The sequence below is a fragment of the Coregonus lavaretus genome, assembly GCF_964263955.1.
Source record: "Coregonus lavaretus genome assembly, chromosome: 14".
Classification (NCBI taxonomy): domain Eukaryota; kingdom Metazoa; phylum Chordata; class Actinopteri; order Salmoniformes; family Salmonidae; genus Coregonus; species Coregonus lavaretus.
In genome coordinates this window covers 6,075,736-6,095,879 of record NC_140001.1, presented here as the reverse complement: position 1 = coordinate 6,095,879, position 20,144 = coordinate 6,075,736, and the positions used below count along the sequence as shown (strand labels likewise).

The following is a 20,144-nucleotide window of genomic DNA, read 5'->3' as shown; positions in this document are numbered from 1 at the left end:
AAATTTCACTTCACCAATTTGGACTATTTTGTGTATGTCCATTACATGAAATCCAAATAAAAATCCATTTAAATTACAGGTGTAATGCAACAAAATAGGAAAAACGCAAGGGATAAATACTTTTGCAAGGCACTGTAAGTACTTTATACCACTGCAGAGCGGTAAAGGACGGTGCACACAAGACAGTCCTTAATCAAATCAGTAACTCTCAAGCAGAAAGTTGGTTATGAAGTGATATTAGTGCCACCAAAAATGGAATCTGAATTTACTACAACCCACTAGAATCCATAGTTAAGTGGAGTTAGGTCCTTGTGTGCTGTAGCTTAATGAAGACTACAGCCAGGGAATGACTCCTTAGTTTTATTTTTTGTGCTTTGCTCAGAGACATAGCTAACCGGGGTAAGGGGGGGGGGGGGGGGGGGGGATTAACAGCATTGACTCATCAGTGGTGTGGTCTTCTTGAGATGTCTGCAGACAACGAAGAAATTACCACATGCAAAGGTATCAGAGACCAGGGTTGTATTCATTAGTGCACACCGTAGCAAACCATAGCAAAACGTTTTGAAACAAAAAACTGCTTGGTTTCTAGTGAATACACCTCATGTATTACATTTACATTTAAGTCATTTAGCAGACGCTCTTATCCAGAGCGACTTACAAATTGGTGCATTCACCTTATAGCCAGTGGGATAACCACTTTACAATATGTTTTTTTTTTCTTTCTTTGGGGTGGGGTAAGGGGGGGTAGAAGGATTACTTTATCCTATAGGCCATAGAAACCCAAAATAATACTAATGTTCTAGTTAATTCTGTGGTGTAGCCTAGAGTATGTCTGTGACTGAGTATGTGTGAGTCTAAAAGGAAGAAGTAAATGTATGGACAAATCAAGTGCAACAAAATAAACTATTTAGGCCGTAGTTCACACCGTGTAATGCATTGGTACTCAACTAATATTTGAGAAGGACCAGTGACACACATTTCCTCGGTGACAAAGGTCCGGAGTGACATCGTCCTTTATCGGCGCTGTGGTACAGCGTAGCAACAAACATAGTCGTCTACGACTTAGGAAACATGTTGTTATATAACATGTACATTAAAAACATTAAATGAGACTAAGAACTTGAATGAATTACTTATTTAGAATGTAAACGTGCAACATTGCAGAAGAACAAAAGTGGTTGCATAATTGTCTGCAAAAAGTGCACTCTGAACCATTGTACATGGGCCTTCAATTAACTTGTTTATTTGTATTATTCTTATAAAATAAAGTGCATGTTATCTGGAGAACAAAGGAGAGTTGAACAAAAATAATAATCTGAATGCACAGAACGTCCCTGTGGGCCATGCAATACTCATGTATAAGTCACTCTGGGCCTTGCCATTGCATCAATGACAGAGAGAAATGACACTTTGTCTCCTGCCAATGTGTTGAACTTTAGCACAAATGGTGTGAGAGGAACTGTGAGACACTGGTGCAGGATATGGACATCCTCTCCTCGTGTGTGCGCTTCTAGATTTGTTACGCCCAACAGCTCCTCACAGAATTCCTTTGTTTCGTTACAAAATCTGACCAACACCAGAAGCTGGGCATTATCAGTGTTATCTGTTGATTCATCCACAGCTAATGAAATGCATGATGCATTCTGAATGGCCTCGTCAAGTTGTGAAGTTAAATCTTCAGCTAATATACTTCAATTCTCCTCATTGCTGTGGAATCTGACAGTGGGATCGGTTTGATCTTTTCCCTGACCTCATCTTTTTTGTTTACTTTCAAGGAAGGTGTCAGCGACTTCACCCTTTACCATCTCAGCGTCTGAAAATGTTTTGTGTTTTCCCAAAACCCAAGCTATCCTCAGTGAACACTCCATAACACGTTGTTGGGCTGTCAGGGAATTGACAAGGACTTTGGTGGACCTCTCATATTGGGAGTTGAGTTGGTTAATCTAGTTTGTTCTCACCTCCGTATTCAGGGGATACGTCTGATTGATGTGATTGGGCATACAAGAGGCCACGTTTTACGCGATTGGATTAGACGGGGAACTAGCAGAGGTGGGCGTTGCTTCGAGAGAGAGCAAGAAAGTGAGGTTGCTGAGTTAAAGAGACATTTACATTTACATTTACGTCATTTAGCAGACGCTCTTATCCAGAGCGACTTACAGTTAGTGAATACATATATTTTTTAATACTGGCCCCCCCGTGGGAATCGAATCGTGGGACACTGTTGTTGGTATGAGTGGTTAACATGTGTCTATATCTGAATAAGCATGACTGACAAAAACAAACAAATATCGCAATATTGGGGCTACATAACTTTATTTAAAGCATCACAAACTGCAGTGAAAAACAAATAACCATAAATATTTCAGCTGACCAGAAACTGCTGTACTGTAAATCTAGCCTTACACTGCCCTCTAGTGCTCAACAGATGAGAAACACAACAATAAAATACTTTACAAAAAGGGGTTTAACAACAGTTCGTCCATTACCTAACCCAAGGGTACTTGAACAAAGTAAAACTCATATTGATACATGATTTCTACCAGCACCCAATACAGTCTGCATGCCCATCTGGTCTCACAAGTTCCCAATGCTTTAGAGCAGTGACCAGGGAAACTGCAGAAGATGGCGCGGCCGTTTGGAACTGATGTTATGCTCACTGTGGTCAGTAAAGACGTCACTTAGAAGAGAAGAAAAGCTGCACTCATCCCAACAGACAAAACTGGTTGAAAATATGTCAATGGCATCATTCCAACTAGTTTCTGGTTGTCACAACGTCATTTCAACTACTTTCTGTTGTCACAACGTCATTACAACTAGTTTCTGTTGTCACAATGTCATTCCAACTAGTTTCTGGTTGTCACAACGTCCTTACAACTAGTTTCTGTTGTAACAACGTCATTAAACCAAGTTTTGCCCGCTGGGATTGTTCCAATGGAATTAATTGAATAACCAAGTAAAGAGTTAGAGAGCTCATGGCAGCTTTTATAGTAACGCGCGGCACTACAAGCTGTTTGCTTTAGTGATGAAGCTCTCCATCATGTCCTTCAACTTCTGAATGTCCACCTCGTCCTCCCGGAAGGCTTCCGTGTACACCCTGTCTACTCGCTTGTGTTGATCCTCCAAGAATTTCTGGAAATGATCAAAATGTGAAATTCAGGCTCAGACAGTCATTGTCAAATCAAGTTGTTATTGTAAAAGGGAATATCATGGCAATGGACAAAATACATTCATAAATAAAGGCGAGATGTGTACGAGGCCTGTTGCTTTGTGAACGACAGGTTAGAGGCAATATGGAGACTGACCTCCACAATGGACAGGTGGTTGGCAGCCGTGGTGAACACACTGGCAAGGTTGTTAACCACAGTCCGCCGCTCCTCATTGGTTTCTTGCAGGACAAGATGGTACCTGTGGAGTACAATGACATAAATACTGTGGTGGGGGGAGGTTTATTTTTAGCTATGAACAAACTTCATGTGGTTCTGAAATAATTGTTAAGCCCGGAACATACCATACGCAAATATTGTAGCATTGTCCGACCCAGAACGGCTCATAGGGCAGGAGCATATCTCCTGTTTCTGTAGTGTGTGCCAGCTTGATGTAAAAGTACACCCCCTTGACAGGACGCTAGTCAACCCCCAATCCATCTTTTTAATGCGGAGTGTCTGCCTTTGATGATGTCACTGCGATCCTGCGTAAGTATGTAAACCCCCTTTTGTGGGTTTCACATGACACACACAACAGTGGCATTGCACCAATCAAGCTATTGTTTTTAAATTGAGGAAGAAGTTGCTCTTAACTAATTGGCTACGTCCACTAAATGGCTACTCCCTACGTCCAGCTGAGCGGTTAAAATAGGTTCAACTTTCAATCCCGGAACCATACACACATCAAGCGAAGGGACTTAGCCCTGTACCTCTCACCATAGCGAAGCGGGTCGAGAGCTTCAAGTTCCTCTGGATCCAAATGACTAAGGACTTAAAATGGTCCACACACACAGTCGTGAAGAAGGCACGACAGCCTCTTCCCCCTCAGTAGGTTGAGAAGATAGCGTCGGCCCTCAAATCCTCAAAAAGTTATACAGCTGCACCATTGAGAGCATCTTGACTGGCTGCATCACCGCTTGGTACGGCAACAGCACCACCCTCGATCTCATGGCGCTACAGAAGATGGAGCAGACAGCCCAGTACATCACTGGGGCTGAGCTCCATGCCATCCAGGACCTCTATCCCAGGTGGTGTTAAAGACTCCAGCCATCCAAGCCATAGACTTCTCTGCTACCGCACTGCAAGCGGTACTGGAGCAACAGGTCTGACACCAATAGGCTCCTCAACAGCTTCCATAAGCCATAAGACTGCTAAAGAGATACCAAGAAGGCTACACAGACTATCTATCTATCTACCTCACAGGACTCTACACACTCCCAACACACACACATCCTGATGCCTAGTCACCTTACCCCTAGAAATACCACTCCAGTATCCCTGCACATTGGAAATATGGTATTGGCACTGACCCTAGATATACAGTAGCTTACTTACTTTCTCCTGTTATTCATATTTCTATTTCTCTACTTTATTTTAGTATAATATTTTTACTACTGATATTGATTACTGCAATGTTGGGAAAGAGCTTGCAAGAAAGGCATTTTACTGTACTTGTGCACGTGACAATAAAACGTACAACTCAGCCCTGTACCCCTCACCATTGTGATTGGGTCCAAAGGAATTGGTAGGAGGTGCACTACTCACTGTTGCTGTGCAGCTTTCAGCTGCTCCACAGCCTCGTCATAGCCCAGGGTCACCTTCTTCTCCAGCAGCTTGCGGTGGTTCTCCACAGACTCCATCTCAGCAGACCACTTCTGCTCCTCATGGGCAATGTCCTACACACACACACCATGGAGAGAGGGAAGTCTTTTTTGTATTTGATTTAATTGACAAATTATTAAACCGCGGATGTGGATACAATGCAGTTAAAATAATTGAGGATAACAAGAAAAGTTGTTTCCATTGTGGTCCTCATAAGATAATGAGCTCTCTAGGAAAACCTTAGATGGACCAATGATGACACCAATGATTCATTTTGACAGCACTTTCTTACCAATAAATGACTAGCCTGTGTGTAACAATATTTCAGAGGGGTTTCTGTATACAATAACCAAACATTTGTATTATTGAAAGTCTAACACTCACCTGCATGTCTTGTTCGAGCTGCTCGTCGAGCCTGCGGATTTGCTCTCTGAGTTGTTTCAAGTCATTTGCTTTTTCGGAAATATTGGAATTCACCTGAAAGAGAAAGAGTCCATGTTAAAAAGCACCCCAAAAATGGGACAAAACCTTCAGACTTATAAGAAACACACTGAAATGACTCGGCACCTGTTCTATGGACTCCTCCAGGCTTAGTTTCATGTCTGTCAGTCGACTACACTCCTCTTCCACATCAGTGATCAGTTTCCTCAGTGGTTGCTGTAGAGAACAAGCCACAGAATGAGTCCAAATACGACACACACCTGTTGTAATAAAGCGATTGTTCGATGAGAACTAAATCGGCATACTTGAATCTGAGTTCTGCATTGAACCATGGTGGACGGTCCATATTCTGTGGAGGTCCTGATCTCAAAGTCGTGGCCGCACGCGTTTTCAGCAGACACAGGGATGAGCTTCAGTTTGCGGGCAAGCTTGTGGTACTCGGCTAGCTTCACTTCGGCCTAAAACAGAGGGAGATTTTTTTCCCCCAGTCATAGCTCTTTTCATTAGCAGTGGTTTAGACTGAGAAGACAGTTTCAGCACAGGCTCATAGCTAGCTAGTCATTTTAAAAATACTTATCGAACCTTATTTATGTCACATTTATACATATGATTTAACCTTTATTTAGTCAACAGATGAGTATAGAATGCAGTCGTATCAGGCCAGCATCCTATTCTCTTACCGTCTCTTTGACCTTGGCCAGAGTGATCTCCTCGTTCCACATGTGCTGCTCGGCCTGCTCCAGGCTCTTGCTCAGGCTGTTGATGGTCTGCTGCAGTTCCCTCTTCTCCCAGTTGATCCTGTCAATGTCTGCGGGGGTGAACTTCTGGGTGGACAAGATGTGTTGGAGCCGGGACTCCTCCTGTTTTAGGGTCTCCACCTGCAGTCCTACACAGGACAAAAAAGGGCAGTGGGGGTTATGTTAACATTTCAGCATTTCCAGGAGAGCAGTAATTTTAAAATGTATATTTTAAGGGATTTTCAGATTTCATTTGAACAGATAGTATGAGAGGATGACAGTGGGGACAGATAGAGAGATGTTGTGTCAAATGGTAGTAGACCACATATGCAGACACTGTAGAAAGAGAAATTAGTCCTGAAGGTCGCAGCATTACCGCTAGCCCAGCCACGTCACGAGAGTAGCAATGATTGGTCTTGGAAATGTTGTTTTACCTGATGATTCCAGCTCCTCGGCCAATCCAGAGGCTTTGTTCTCCAGGTTGGCTTTGAAAGACTCCAGGTTACTTCGATAACTCTGCAGCTTCTGCAGGTCTGTCTGAAGTTTGACTTTCTCTGTTCTTTTGACCATCAATCGGTCCTGCTCGAAAGGGAATAAAATGGTTACAAAATATAGTGAACCAAACGGCTCCGTTCAAACGTAATTGGCACTCTCACGACTCATCAACTGCTTAAACTAGGTGAGATGTGTTCAATAATCAGCGCAGTACATGGACAAATCTGTGAATACAATGCATTCGGAAAGTATTCAGACCCCTTAACCTTTTCCATATTTTGTTACGTTACAACGTTATTTCTAATCAATCTAAACACAATACTCCATAATGACAAAGAGAAAAGCTTTATTTTTATTTTTTATAAATGTTTGCACATTTATTAAATATAAAAAACAGAAATATCTTATTGACATAAGTACTCAGACCCTTTGCTATGACTCGAAATTGAGCTCAGTTGCATCCTGTTTCCATTGATCATCCTTGAGATGTTTCTACAACTTGATTGGAGTCCACCTGTGGTAAATTCCATTGATTGGACATGATTTGGAAAGGCACACACATGTCTATATAAGGTCCCACAGTTCACAGAGCATGTCAGGGCAAATACCAAGCAATGTGGTCGAAGGTATTGTCCGTAGAGCTCCGAGACAGGATTATGTCGAGGCACAGATCTGGGGAAGGGTACCAAAACATTTCTGCAGCACTGAAGGTCGCCAAGAACACAGTGGCCTCCATCATTCTTAAATGGAAGAAGTTTGGAACCACCAAGACTCTTCCTAGAGCCGGCCGCCCGGCCAAACTGAGCAATCGGGGGAGAAGGGCCTCGGCCAGGGAGGTGACCAAGAACCCGATAGTCACTCTGACAGAGCTCCAAAGTTCCTCTGAGGAGATGGGAGAACCTACCAGAAGGACACCACCTCTGCAGCACTCCACCAATCAGGCCTTTATGGCAAAGTGGCCAGACGGAAGCCACTCCTCAGTAAAAGGCACATGACAGCCCGCTTGGAGTTTGCCAAAAGGCACCTAAAGGACTCTCAGACCATGAAAAACAAGATTCTCTGGTCTGATGAAAACAAGATTCAACTCTTTGGCCTGAATGCCAAGCGTCACATCTGGAGGAAACCTGGCAACATCCCTACGGTGAAGCATGGTGGTGGCAGCATGATGCTGTGGGGATGTTTTTCAGCGGCAGGGACTGGGAGACTAGTCAGGATCGAGGGAAAGATGAACGGAGAAAAGTACAGAGAGATCCTTGATGAAAATCTGCTCCAGAACGCTCAGGACCTCAGAATGGGGTGAAGGTTCACCTTCCAAAAGGACAACAACTCTAAGCACACAGCCAAGTCAACGCAGGAGTGGCTTCGGAACAAGTCTCTGAATGTCCTTGAGTGGCCCAGCCAGAGCCCGGACATGAACCCGATTTAACATCTCTGGAGAGACCTGAAAATAGCTGTGCAGTGACACTCCCCATCCAACCTAACAGAGCTTGAGAAGATAAATAAATAAATAAATAAATAAATATGCCATTTAGCAGACGCTTTTATCCAAAGCGACTTACAGTCATGCGTGCATACATTTTTTTTTTTTTTTTGTGTATGGGTGGTCCCGGGGATCGAACCCACTACCTTGGCGTTACAAGCGCCGTGCTCTACCAGCTGAGCTACAGAGGACCACCCATACACAAAAAAGATCTGCAGAGAAGAATGGGAGAATCTTCCCAAATACAGTGGCTTGCAAAATTATTCATTTCCCTTGGCGTTGTTCCTATTTTGCTGCATTACAACCTGTAATTTAAATGGATTTTTTTGGGGATTCCATGTAATGGACATACACAAAATAGTCCAAATTGGTGAAGTGAAATGAAAAAAATAACTTGTTTCCAAAAAATTATAAGAAATAATTAACAGAAAAGTGGTGTGTGCATATGTATTCACCCCCTTTGCTATGAAGACACTAAATAAGATCTGGTGCAACCAATTACCTTCAGAAGTCACATAATTATTAAAATAAAGTCCACCTATGTGCAATCTAAGTGTCATATGATCTGTCACATGATCTCAGTATATATAAACCTGTTCTGAAAGGCCCCAGAGTCTGCAACACCACTAAGCAAGTGGCACCATGAAGACCAAGGAGCTCTCCAAACAGGTCAGGGACAAAGTTGTGGAGAAGTACAGATCAGGGTTGGGTTACAAAACAATATCCTCAACTTTGAACATCCCACGGAGCACCACTAAATCCATTATTCAAACATGGAAAGAATATGGCACCACAACAAACCTGCCAAGAGAGGGTCGCCCACCAAACCTCACGGACCAGGCAAGGAGGGCATTAATCAGAGGCAACAAAGAGACCAAAGATAACCCTGAAGGAGCTGCAAAGCTCCACAGCGGAGATTGGAGTATCTGTCCATAGGACCACTTTGAGCGGTACACTCCACATAGCTGGGCTTCACGGAAGAGTGGCCAGAAAAAAGCCATTGCTTAAAGAAAAAAACAAGCAAACACGTTTGGTGTTCGCCAAAAGGCATGTGGGAGACTCCCCAAACATATGGAAGAAGCTACTCTGGTCAGATGAGACTAAAATTTAGCTTTTTTGCCATCAAGGAAAACGCTATGTCTGGCACAAACCCAACACCTCTCATCACCCCGAGAACATCATCGGCAGGGACTGGGAAACTGGTTAGAATTGAAGGAATGATGGATGGTGCTAAATACAGGGATATTCTTGAGGGAAACCTGTTTCAGTCTTCCAGAGAGCAGTTTTGCCTTGAAGAATGGGCAAAAATCCCAGTGGCTAGATGTGCCAAGCTTATAGAGTAATACCCCAAGAGACTTGCAGCTGTAATTGCTGCAAAAGGTGGCTCTAAAAGTATTGACTTTGGGGGGGGGGGGGGGGGGTGAATAGTAATACACGCCACTGTACAGATGTGCCAAGCTTGTAGCGTCATACCCAAGTAGACTCAAGGCTGTAATCGCTGCCAAAGGTGCTTCAACAAAGTACTGAGTAAAGGGTCTGAATACTTATGTAAATGTGATATTTCAGTTTATTTGTAATACATTTGCAAAAATATATAAAAACCTGTTTGCTTTGCCATTATGGGGTATAATGTGTAGATTGATGAGGAAAAAAACCATTTAATCTATTTTAGAAGAAGGCTGTAAATGGTGGAAAAAGTCAAGTGGTCTGAATCCTTTCCGAATTCACTGTATATATAGTCCTTAGATTCAAAGGACTAACCGTTTGGCTTTCTTTCTCCAGTCGCTCAACCTCATCACTCAGCATCCTGTACTTCTCCTCCATGGACGCGAGAAGCGCTTCGTCAACGTTGTAAAGTCTCTCTGTAGAAATAAGTTGCCGTTCATGCGCTTGTTGCTGGTTATATGATTATTTGTATATGTTCATTTGGAAGGAAAAGGCACAACTCAAAATTAAAAACAATGAGAAATAATGACTTTGTCGTCACTGCTTACTTAGTTTAGCAAGATACTCTGCATCCTCTTCTTCAAACGTATCCGCTCCTTGCATGAACTTATTGTAGGTTTCAGCAGTGTAGTCCAGAAAGAGCTAAAAACGGAGGGGAAAGTACAGGGTCAAATAGAGGCCTAACATCCTAAATGGTTTTGTTGTGAGTAAATTGGCTCTGTACCTTGTTGAACTCAACCCCCTCCTCAATCTCGGTGCTTCCGTCAGAGAAATCAGCAAAGAGCAGGTCCTGTTCACTCATACAGCAAAAGATCTGTAAAACAATAACCAGAACAAATTCAAGGAAACATTCAGTATTATACAGAGCCATGATTGCATGGAACTCCCTTCCATCTCATACAGCGCAAGTGAACAACAAACCTGGTTTCAAAAAACAAATAAAATCACAGCAAAACGCCTCTCCCCCATGTGACCTACCTTTGTGTGTATGTACTGACATGTATGTGTAACTGATATATGCACACACATGTTCATGTTTTTAAATGTATGTAAATTGTAAAGTATTTTGTTAATGTCGAAGCCCAGTAAGACTAGCGGTCGCCATGGCTGTCGACTAATGGAAATCATTATTCAAACCTTCATGTAGACAGGTAAGGTTATTAATGAGTTTAGAGATTAGGTAGGATTCTGCTGTACTAATACCCACCTTCACAGTATCGATGAGCCAGACAACAGCCCCCAAGACCTGTGGCCAGGTATGTGGTGCCCCAACAGAGTACATGGAACTTTTGGAGAGCGCAAATGGATACCTGCAATCAGAAATATACAGTCTGTATACTAGAACGAGGAACGGGCCAGCGTGCAAAAACAAGATGCAAACAGCAAATGATCATATCTGTGTCCCAAATAGCACCCTCTTCTCTATATAGTGCACTACTTTGGGCCAGGGCCCATAGGGATGTCATTTGGGACACAGACCATTTTTAACATGTATGGCAGAATGAGCTCATTTACCCCAAGTCTTTGAGAATCCTGGGGACCTCCTCCTCCACTTTGGAGGTGGGCATCTGGAAGGTGGGGTCCAGGAGGCAGTAGATGAACTCAAAGATCTTTAGGAACTCCTTGGTGGAGGGCGACTGGAGAGACTTGACCGACATTGAACCTGGAAAGCCCTTCTCTGACAGAAACTGGAGGAGAACAAGGGAAATGGCCGTACAAAGTGTCTCAGGGAAGGAGTGCTGATCTAGGATCAGACCCCCCCCCGTTCATATAATCTAATTCATGAGGATGTAAAAGTGACAAAACTGATCCTAGATCAGAACTCCTAATCCGAGATGCTTTATAAATATTGGGGCCGGTCTTGAAAGACTTAAAAGTTCAGTGAGATTCTGTTTTAAAAACCTGTGTCTATTAGGAGTCCATCTATACCTCACACAACTGTCTGATGCACTGCTGAACATAGGCCTTATCGTGTAAGGGCCGGGGATCCTTCATCTTCTCTGCACCTCCAAAGGCTCCAAAGGTGCTGTTGCGAGCCATGCCAGCCCCACTGGTCCTGAAAGGAGTTCATCAGCATTTATGGTACGACTTAAGCCTTGTTCACATTGGGAGTTTGAAGTGATTCAAATACAATTTTTTTGACATATCTGATTAGAATCTGTTATTTTTCCTGCAGTCTGAACAGCCAAAAAGCACATGGATTTAGACATTTCAAGCCACAAATCTGATTCCTGACCATGCCCTCAAGTGGTTTTTAGACTGTTATTTTGTAATTTGCTACCTAGTCTGTTGACAGTTTTGACAAGAACATGTGGTAGCTAACTAGCTTAATTCTTTACAAACAAATTAGTGAATGTGCTAGAAAGCTAAACAGCTACCTAACTAGCTGGTTGAACGCCATGGCTAGCCAAAAAGGACTTGTTTTGAAAGTTGGATCACCTTGTCCTTTGAGGCTTTAAAAAAGTGTTCTTACACTATGATTTTGAACATTCAAAGCAACTAGGAAACAACCATGGCAGGCATTCTTGTCACCTTAGCCTGCTATATAACTTCTTAGTGATAGGAAGCATGAGCGCCACCACCAATCAGCCGACACCACTGCACACAACCACTGTTACTATGACAACTAGCATAGCCATGTCAGCAAATGGTGGCTGTCTGAACCCACACAAAACCGATTTGGTCACTTTTAACTTGCTGTTTGGACAGTCAAAACAGATTTGAAAAACAAAACTGATTAGAGCATTAAGGCCTGCCGTGTGAACATGTCCGGTGCGCTTGTCCGGAGCTACAATAAAAATGTGCACTGTTGGGGGTACTCGAGGACTGGAGTTGGGAACCGCATTTAGCCTTTGCTGTGTGTAAAATGACTGGCAGTGTGAAATGGCTCCCAATCATATAGTTTCACTAACAGGAATAGTCTTTGTCTGGCATGGTGACAGTGATAGAGAACTAGGTGTTTAACAGTCTTTTCTTCAGTGCAGGGACCTTACCGACTACCAAAGAAGCTGGTTCTTCTCTCGGATGAGACAGATTGGGGTTTAGGAATGTTCAACTTTCCGAAGGATGGTTGTTTGCTGGGAACAAATATTGATATGCTCATTGTAATAGCAAATACATATCCGAAATGTATGACAGGCTGTTAAAGCAACTTCCATTTATGTTCGTTTGCCAACTTACCTCTGCGGTGTTGCATAAACCATGCTCATTCTGTTGCTTTCAACTCTTTGAGGGAGCTCAGAGAGCCTACTGCTGGATGCTCGGCTCATCCTGGATCTGGTGAAAGAGAATGAATAAAAGACATAGCCAGCTAAATACATGTAGGCTATACATGGATAGCCAGGCCAGTTAATGTTCAAATAGTCTAGCAAATGTTCCCCAACTTGTATACCAGCCAGCTAACTGCAAATGTCTTCACATGAACAATGAAAGATGGGGATACTAACAGGAAGTGGGGCGGACCACCACTAACTAGGGTGACCACATGTCCCTCATTTTGGCCCTTTGTCCCCCAACCAAACAATCATGTCCTATTCATTATCCTGAAAGAAAAAGATCTCACTACAATTAATGTTAATAGAAAGTTAGCAAAAATAGATAAGATAGTCATAGTCAATCGATTAATAATATAATAATACTCTTATTAAAAATGTTCCTTTAATTTACAATCTGTAGACACTATGAGAATAGAAAGGTTTAGAACCTTTGTGAAACATCGCAGTACAGTTGAAAAATATATGGCAAATAGAAATTGGATCGTGTGGTTCAGAGATAAATGGGAAGGGGTGAGTGGAGCTGAAGGGTGGGACTAAAAATTACAAAGGTAACTCATGTAAAATATACTGTGTCCGTAAAATTTATTAGGGCTGACCCCATTTAGTCGACTGGTCGATTGATTGGTCGACTGAGATTATTTTTGTCCAGCAGTGGCAAATATAGATTTTTAAAAAATGTTATGGAACCTGTCTGATTCACGCCTGTCTGAGTGGACCAATCCATTGTGGAGGCCGCGGGGGTGGCACACATGTATCACCAGTAGTATATTTACTCTTAATTACCATCATTTATCATCTACAATGTTGGTTTGGTTATGGTAATTTCTGTTAATGATTTCAATATATTATTATTACAGTCTTACCGTTGTCATTGTAGGAGTGGACAAGTCTGTTTTTACATCCACTGAGAATGACAAACGTTTTTATTTGTTGGCTTTATGTAGGCTATTTTTACATATTGGCAATGGCAATAGAAGTTACTTATAGATTTGTATCATTTTAATTTTGATTAATCATATGACATTGATTCAGATCAGGCATGGGCAACTGGCGACCCCCCTTTGTAGGACCAGTTTATAAAAAATATATCATAATATTTGGGGGAGGGGGGCTCAGTCGGGTTCTCAACTTACTGTTGAGAGTTAGAATAGAATACACAAGGTGCAGTTTCTAAATGTGGTTGTGCATCAGCAGTCACTCAATTAGCCCATGTCAGCAAAACATTTTTAGATTGGTAGGTTAGTCTAGCGGCCAGCTATCTAAACTTGTAGTAAGCATGGTCCAATTACCGACCCGGGTGGGGCCCACTGATCATCAGTTATCATATTAAAAACGGCAAACAAGTGCCTCTAACCTACGGCAAAATTGTGCTTTTAGCTCGCAAGGAGGGTACACAGACCCACGAGCCACTAATGCCGCTCATGATGAGTTCTGTTTTTTTGTGGCCACCTTTACACAGAGACGCATACAAAGCTCTACCTCGCCCTCCATTTGGCAAATCTGACCATAATTCTATCCTCCTGATTCCTGCTTACAAGCAAAAACTAAAGCAGGAAGCACCAGTGACTTGGTCAATCAAAAAGTGGTCAGATGAAGCAGATGTTAAGCTACAGGACTGTTTTGCTAGCACAGACTGGAACATGTTCCTGGATTCTTCCGATGGCATTGAGGAGTACACCACATCAGTCACTGGCTTCATCAATAAGTGCATTGATGACGTCGTCCCCACATTGACCGTACATACCCCAACCAGAAGCCATGGATTACAGGCAACATCCGCACTGAGCTAAAGGGTAGAGCTGCTGCTTTCAAGGAGAGGGACTCTCTATGTCCCCTATCCTCCCGGCCGGCTTGGTCCTCCCCTCCTGCTCCGTGGCTTGACGACTATTGCAAACTCACAGAAGAGGGCTCCGGGCAGCCGAGCGGAAATGGAGGAAAACTAGACTCCCTGCGGACCTGGCATCTTTTCACTCCCTCCTCTCTACATTTTCTTCCTCTGTTTCCGCTGCTAAAGCCACTTTCTACCACTCTAAATTTCAAGCCTCTGCCTCTAACCCTAAGAAGCTCTTTGCCACCTTCTCCTCCCTGCTGAATCCTCCTCCTCCTCCCTCTCTGTGGATGACTTCGTCAACCATTTTGAAAAGAAGGTTGACGACATCCGATCCTCATTTATTAAGTCAAATGACACCGCTGGTCCTGCTCACACTGCCCTACCCTATGCTTTGACTTCTTTCTCCCCTCTCTCTCCAGATGAAATCTTGCGACTTGTGACGGCCGGCCGCCCAACAACCTGCCCGCTTGACCCTATCCCCTCCTCTATTCTCCAGACCATTTCCGGAGACCTTCTCCCTTACCTCACCTCGCTCATCAACTCATCCTTGACCGCTGGCCATGTCCCTTCCGTCTTCAAGAGAGCGAGAGTTGCACCCCTCCTCAAACCTACACTCGATCCCTCCGATGTCAACAACTACAGACCAGTATCCCTTCTTTCTTTTCTCTCCAAAACTCTTGAGCCTGCCGTCTCTAGCCAACTCTCCTGCTATCTCTCTCAGAATGACCTTCTTGATCCAAACCAGTCAGGTTTCAAGACTGGTCATTCAACTGAGACTGCTCTTCTCTGTGTCACGGAGGCTCTCTGCACTGCTAAAGCTAACTCTCTCTCCTCTGCTCTTATCCTTCTAGACCTATCCGCTGCCTTTGATACTGTGAACCATCAGATCCTCCTCTCCACCCTCTCCGAGTTCGGCTTCTCCGGTGCTGCTCACTCTTGGATTGCGTCCTACCTGACAGGTCGCTCCTACCAGGTGGCGTGGCGAGAATCTGTCTCCGCACCATGTGCTCTCACCACTGGTGTCACCCAGGGCTCAGTTCTAGGCCCTTTCCTATTCTCTCTGTACACCAAGTCACTTGGCTCTGTCATATCCTCACATGGTCTCTCCTATCATTGCTACGCAGATGACACACAATTAATTTTCTCCTTCCCCCTTCTGATAACCAGGTGGCGAATCGCATCTCTGCATGTCTGGCAGACATATCAGTGTGGATGTCGGATCACCACCTCAAGCTGAACCTCGGCAAGACGGAGCTGCTCTTCCTCCCTGGGAAGGACTGCCCGCTCTATGATCTCGCCATCACGGTTGACAACTCCATTGTGTCCTCCTCCCAGAGTGCAAAGAGCCTTGGCGTTCTCTGCTAACATCAAAGCGGTGACCCGATCCTGCAGGTTCATGCTCTACAACATTCACAGAGTACGACCCTACCTTACACAGAAAGCGGCACAGGTCCTAATCCAGGCACTTGTCATCTCCTGTCTGGATTACTGCAACTCGCTGTTGGCTGGGCTCCCTGCCTGTGCCATTAAACCCCTACAACTCATCCACAACGCCACAGCCCGTCTGGTGTTCGACCTTCCCAAGTTCTCTCATGTCACCCCGCTCCTCCGCACAATCCACTGGCTTCCAGTTGAGGCTCGCATCTACTACAAGACCATGGTGCTTGCCTACGGAGCTGTGAGGGGAACGGCACCTCCTTACCTTCAGGCTCTGATCAGACACTACACCCAAACGAGGGCACTACGTTCATCCACCTCTGGCCTGCTAGCTCCCCTACCTCTACAGAAGCACAGTTCCCGCTCAGCCCAGTCAAAGCTATTTGCTGCTCTGGCACCCCAATGGTGTAACAAGCTCCCCCACGACGCCAGGACAGCGGAGTCACTGACCACCTTCCGGAGACACTTGAAACCCTACCTCTTTAAGGAATACCTGGAATAGTATAAAGTAATCCTTATACCCCCCCCCTCCCCCACCCCCCATAAAAAAAAGAAGTGGTTGTCCCACTTGCTATCATAAGTTGAATGCACCAATTTGTAAGTCGCTCTGGATAAGAGCGTCTGCTAAATTATGTAAATGTAAAATGTAAATGACTCTAACCCGGACGCATATAAGAAATCCCGCTATGCCCTCCGACGAACCATCAAACAGGCAAAGCGTCAAAACAGGACTAAGATTGAATCGTACTACACCGGCTCTGACACTCGTCGGATGTGGCAGGGCCAGCAAACTATTATAGACTGCAAAGGGAAGCACAGCCGTGAGCTGCCCAGTGACACGAGCCTACCAGACAAGCTAAATTACTTCTATGCTCGCTTCGAGACAAGCAACACTGAAACATGCATGAGAGCATCAGCTCTTCCGGACGACTGTGTGATCACGCTCTCCGTAGCCGATGTGAGTAAGACATTTAAACAGGTCAACATTCACAAGCCCGCAGGGCCAGACAGATTACCAGGACGTGTACTCCGAGCATGCACTGACCAACTGGCAAGTGTCTTCACTGACATTTTCAACCTGTCCCTGACTGAGTCTGTAATACCAACATGTTTCAAGCAGACCACCATAGTCCCTCTGCGCAAGAACACTAAGGTAACCTCCCTAAATCACTACAGACCCGTAGCACTCACATCTGTAGCCATGAGGTGCTTAGAAAGGCTGGTCATGGCTCACATCAACACCATTATCCCAGAAACCCTAGACCCACTCCAATTTGCATACCGCCCCAACAGATCCACAGATGATGCAATCTCTATTGCACTCCACACTGCCCTTCCCCACCTGGACAAAAGGAACACCTACGTGAGAATGCTATGCATTGACTACAGCTCAGCGTTCAACACCATAGTGCCCTCAAAGCTCATCACTAAGCTGTCCCTGGGACTAAACACCTCCCTCTGCAACTGGATCCTGGACATCCTGACGTGCTGCCCCCAGGTGGTAAGGGTAGGTAACAACACATCTGCCACGCTGATCCTCAACATGGGGGCCCTCAGGGGTGCATGCTCAGTCCCCTCCTGTACTCCCTGTTCACCCATGACTGCATGGCCAGGCACGACTCCAACACCATCATTAAGTTTGCCGACAACACAACATTGGTAGGCCTGATCACAGACAACGATGAGACAGCCTATAGGGAGGAGGTCAGAGACCTGGCCGTGTGGTGCCAGGACAACAACCTCTCCCTCAATGTGCTCAAGACAAAGGAGATGATTGTGGACTACAGGAAAAAGAAGAGGACCGAGCATGCCCCCATTCTCATCGACGGGGCTGTAGTGGAGCAGGTTGAGAGCTTCAAGTTCCTTGGTGTCACCAACAAACTATCATGGTCCAAACACACCAAGACAGTCGTTAAGAGGACAGGACAAAGCCTATTCCCCCTCAGGAGACTGAAAAGTTTTGGCATGGATCCTCAAAAAGTTCTACAGCTGCACCATCGAGAGCATCCTGAATGGCTGCATCACTGCCTGGTATGGCAACTGCTAGGCCTCTGACCACAAGGCACTAAAGAGGGTAGCGCGTACGGCCCAGTACATCACTGGGGCCAAGCTTCCTGCCATCCAGGACCTCTATACAAGGCAGTGTCAGAGGAAGGCCCTAAAAATGGTCAAAGACTCCAGCCACCCTAGTCATAGACTGTTCTCTCTGCTACCACACGGCAGGCGGTACCGGAGCACCAAGTCTAAGACCAAAAGGCTTCTTAACAGCTTCTACCCCCCCAAGCCATAAGACTCCTGAACAGCTAATCAAACGGCTACCCGGACTATTTGCATTGCCCCCCCGTATAGCCTCGCTACTGTTATTTTACTGCTGCTCTTTCATTATTTTTTTTACTTATCTATTTTTTATTTAACACTTATTTTTCTTGGTTAGGGGCATGTAAGTAAGCATTTCACTGTAAGGTCTAAACTTGTTGTATTCGTTGCATGTGACGAAAAACATTTGATTCGATTTTTTAGTATAGCGTTACTGTTACACCAAAAACACCACCTCTTTTCTTATGAGATTTTAAGTCGCTAGCCGAAGAGTAAAAAAATAAATATAATGCAGCCAAAACTCAACAGTGTGCGCCACTGGCCAGAATGTGCTTTGATTCAAACTAAATACAGGAAGGCGATATATAGTGAAAAAATATATAAACGCAACATGTAGTGTTGGTCCCATTTTTCATGAGCTGATATAAAATATGTCTAAAATTGTGCACAAATTTGTTTACATCCCTGCTTGTGAGCATTTCTCCTTTGCCAAGATAATCCAGCCACCTGACAGGTATGGCATCTCAATAAGATGATTAAACAGCATGACCTTGTGTTGGGGACAATAAAAGGCCACTCTAAAATGTGCAGTTTTGTCACACAACACAATGGCACAGATGTCTCAAGTTTTGAGGGAGTGTGCAATTGGCATGATGTATGCAGGAATGTCCACCAGAGCTGTTGCCAGAGAATTTATTGCTAATTTCTCTATCTACCATAAGCCGCCTCCAAGGCTGTTTTAGAGAACTTGGCAGTACATCCAACCGGCCTCATGCCAGTCCAGGACCTCCACATCCGGCTTCTTCACATCCAGGATAATCTCAGGAGTATTTTTGTCTGTGTGGAACAACTCATTGTGATTGGCTGGGCCTGGCTCCTCAGTGGTTGGACCTGGCGCCCAAGTTGGTGGGCCTTCCCAGTCAAGTGAAATCCATAGATTAGGGCCTAATGAATTTATTTCAATTAACTGATTTCCTTCTATGAACTGTAACTCAGTTAAACCTTTGAAATGGTTGCATGTTGCGTTTATATTTTTGTTCAGTATAGTTTCAAGAAGATCCAAATTCCCATGTAACGTGAATAATTATCATTCACGATTGACAGTGATACTATTTTTAAATTAGGTATGCCTAACAATATACGTGTTTGAGACATGGTGTATTACATTGTGATTAATTTAATATTGGGGTTAAAGCTTACAATAAAGGCATTTCACTGTACTTGCGTATGTGACATTAACACTACACTGTCCCGCAAAATCATCCTGTCGTCTCGCATTTGGGTATTTTAAAATGTGATTCTCAAAAACGCAAAGTAACATCAGTCATCAGTGGGGCAAATGTACACCATCATGACACTTTCACATGCAAATAACGTTACTTGCTACTTCATTTATTTCCTGTGATAACGTTTGCTAGCTATATTGTTTAACTAAGGACATTCCACTTTGGCAACATACAATTAATAACTAGACTTGTAAAGCATAAACTAAAGCTAATTTAGCCAACTAGCTAACGTTAGCTAGCTAGTCTCTTAGAATTCGCCTGAGGATTTACAATTAATTATTGCTAACTATACATTAGATGCAACGACCTATTGAGACGTCTTTCAAATAAATACGTACCTTTCCATGTTCTATAAATATAAAATAATCCGTTTAGAAACGTCTGTTGCTACGTAACGTTCGCTAAATAAAGTCAAAAAATCCGCCAAAAACGTTCAACACAACGGACGTTGGTGACGACATTGGTTTCTACGGAAAGCGCAATGGGTCAGATGGGGAGTGCGTTCAAGTTTAAAAGCGTTTTGCTACGTTTTCAAGGCTTCCAAGCAGCACACAAGAACGACCAGAAGTTTCGTTTTCAAGCAATTCAATAAGTA

The 20,144-nt window shown here is 44.0% G+C and overlaps 1 protein-coding gene across 1 annotated transcript; it reads right to left on the bottom strand.

The window, feature by feature from the left end:
• Positions 1 to 2,298: 2,298 nt before the first annotated feature.
• On the bottom strand, positions 2,299 to 20,002 carry LOC311140896 (kinetochore protein NDC80 homolog). Its single transcript, XM_084176169.1, has 17 exons — positions 19,888 to 20,002; positions 12,585 to 12,680; positions 12,398 to 12,481; positions 11,334 to 11,460; positions 10,920 to 11,092; positions 10,612 to 10,714; positions 10,129 to 10,218; positions 9,953 to 10,046; positions 9,720 to 9,820; positions 6,418 to 6,562; positions 5,927 to 6,132; positions 5,552 to 5,704; positions 5,373 to 5,462; positions 5,190 to 5,282; positions 4,749 to 4,879; positions 3,303 to 3,405; positions 2,299 to 3,129 (listed from the first exon to the last, which is right to left on the bottom strand). The coding sequence occupies exons 1-17, from the start codon at positions 19,893 to 19,895 to the stop codon at positions 3,001 to 3,003; spliced, it is 1,926 nt and encodes a 641-aa protein (XP_084032295.1). The 5' UTR covers positions 19,896 to 20,002; the 3' UTR covers positions 2,299 to 3,000.
• Between the last annotated feature and the right edge of the window lie 142 nt (positions 20,003 to 20,144).

What these genes read in the sequence shown, in the direction of transcription:
- LOC311140896 (XM_084176169.1), bottom strand. An exon ending in GGCTCATCGATACTGTGAAG is followed by an intron (nt 10,219 to 10,611) that starts GTGGGTATTAGT and finishes ATTGTTTTACAG; the next exon opens with ATCTTTTGCTGTATGAGTGA. An exon ending in TGGAGAAAGAAAGCCAAACG is followed by an intron (nt 6,563 to 9,719) that starts GTTAGTCCTTTG and finishes CCTTTCGAGCAG; the next exon opens with GACCGATTGATGGTCAAAAG.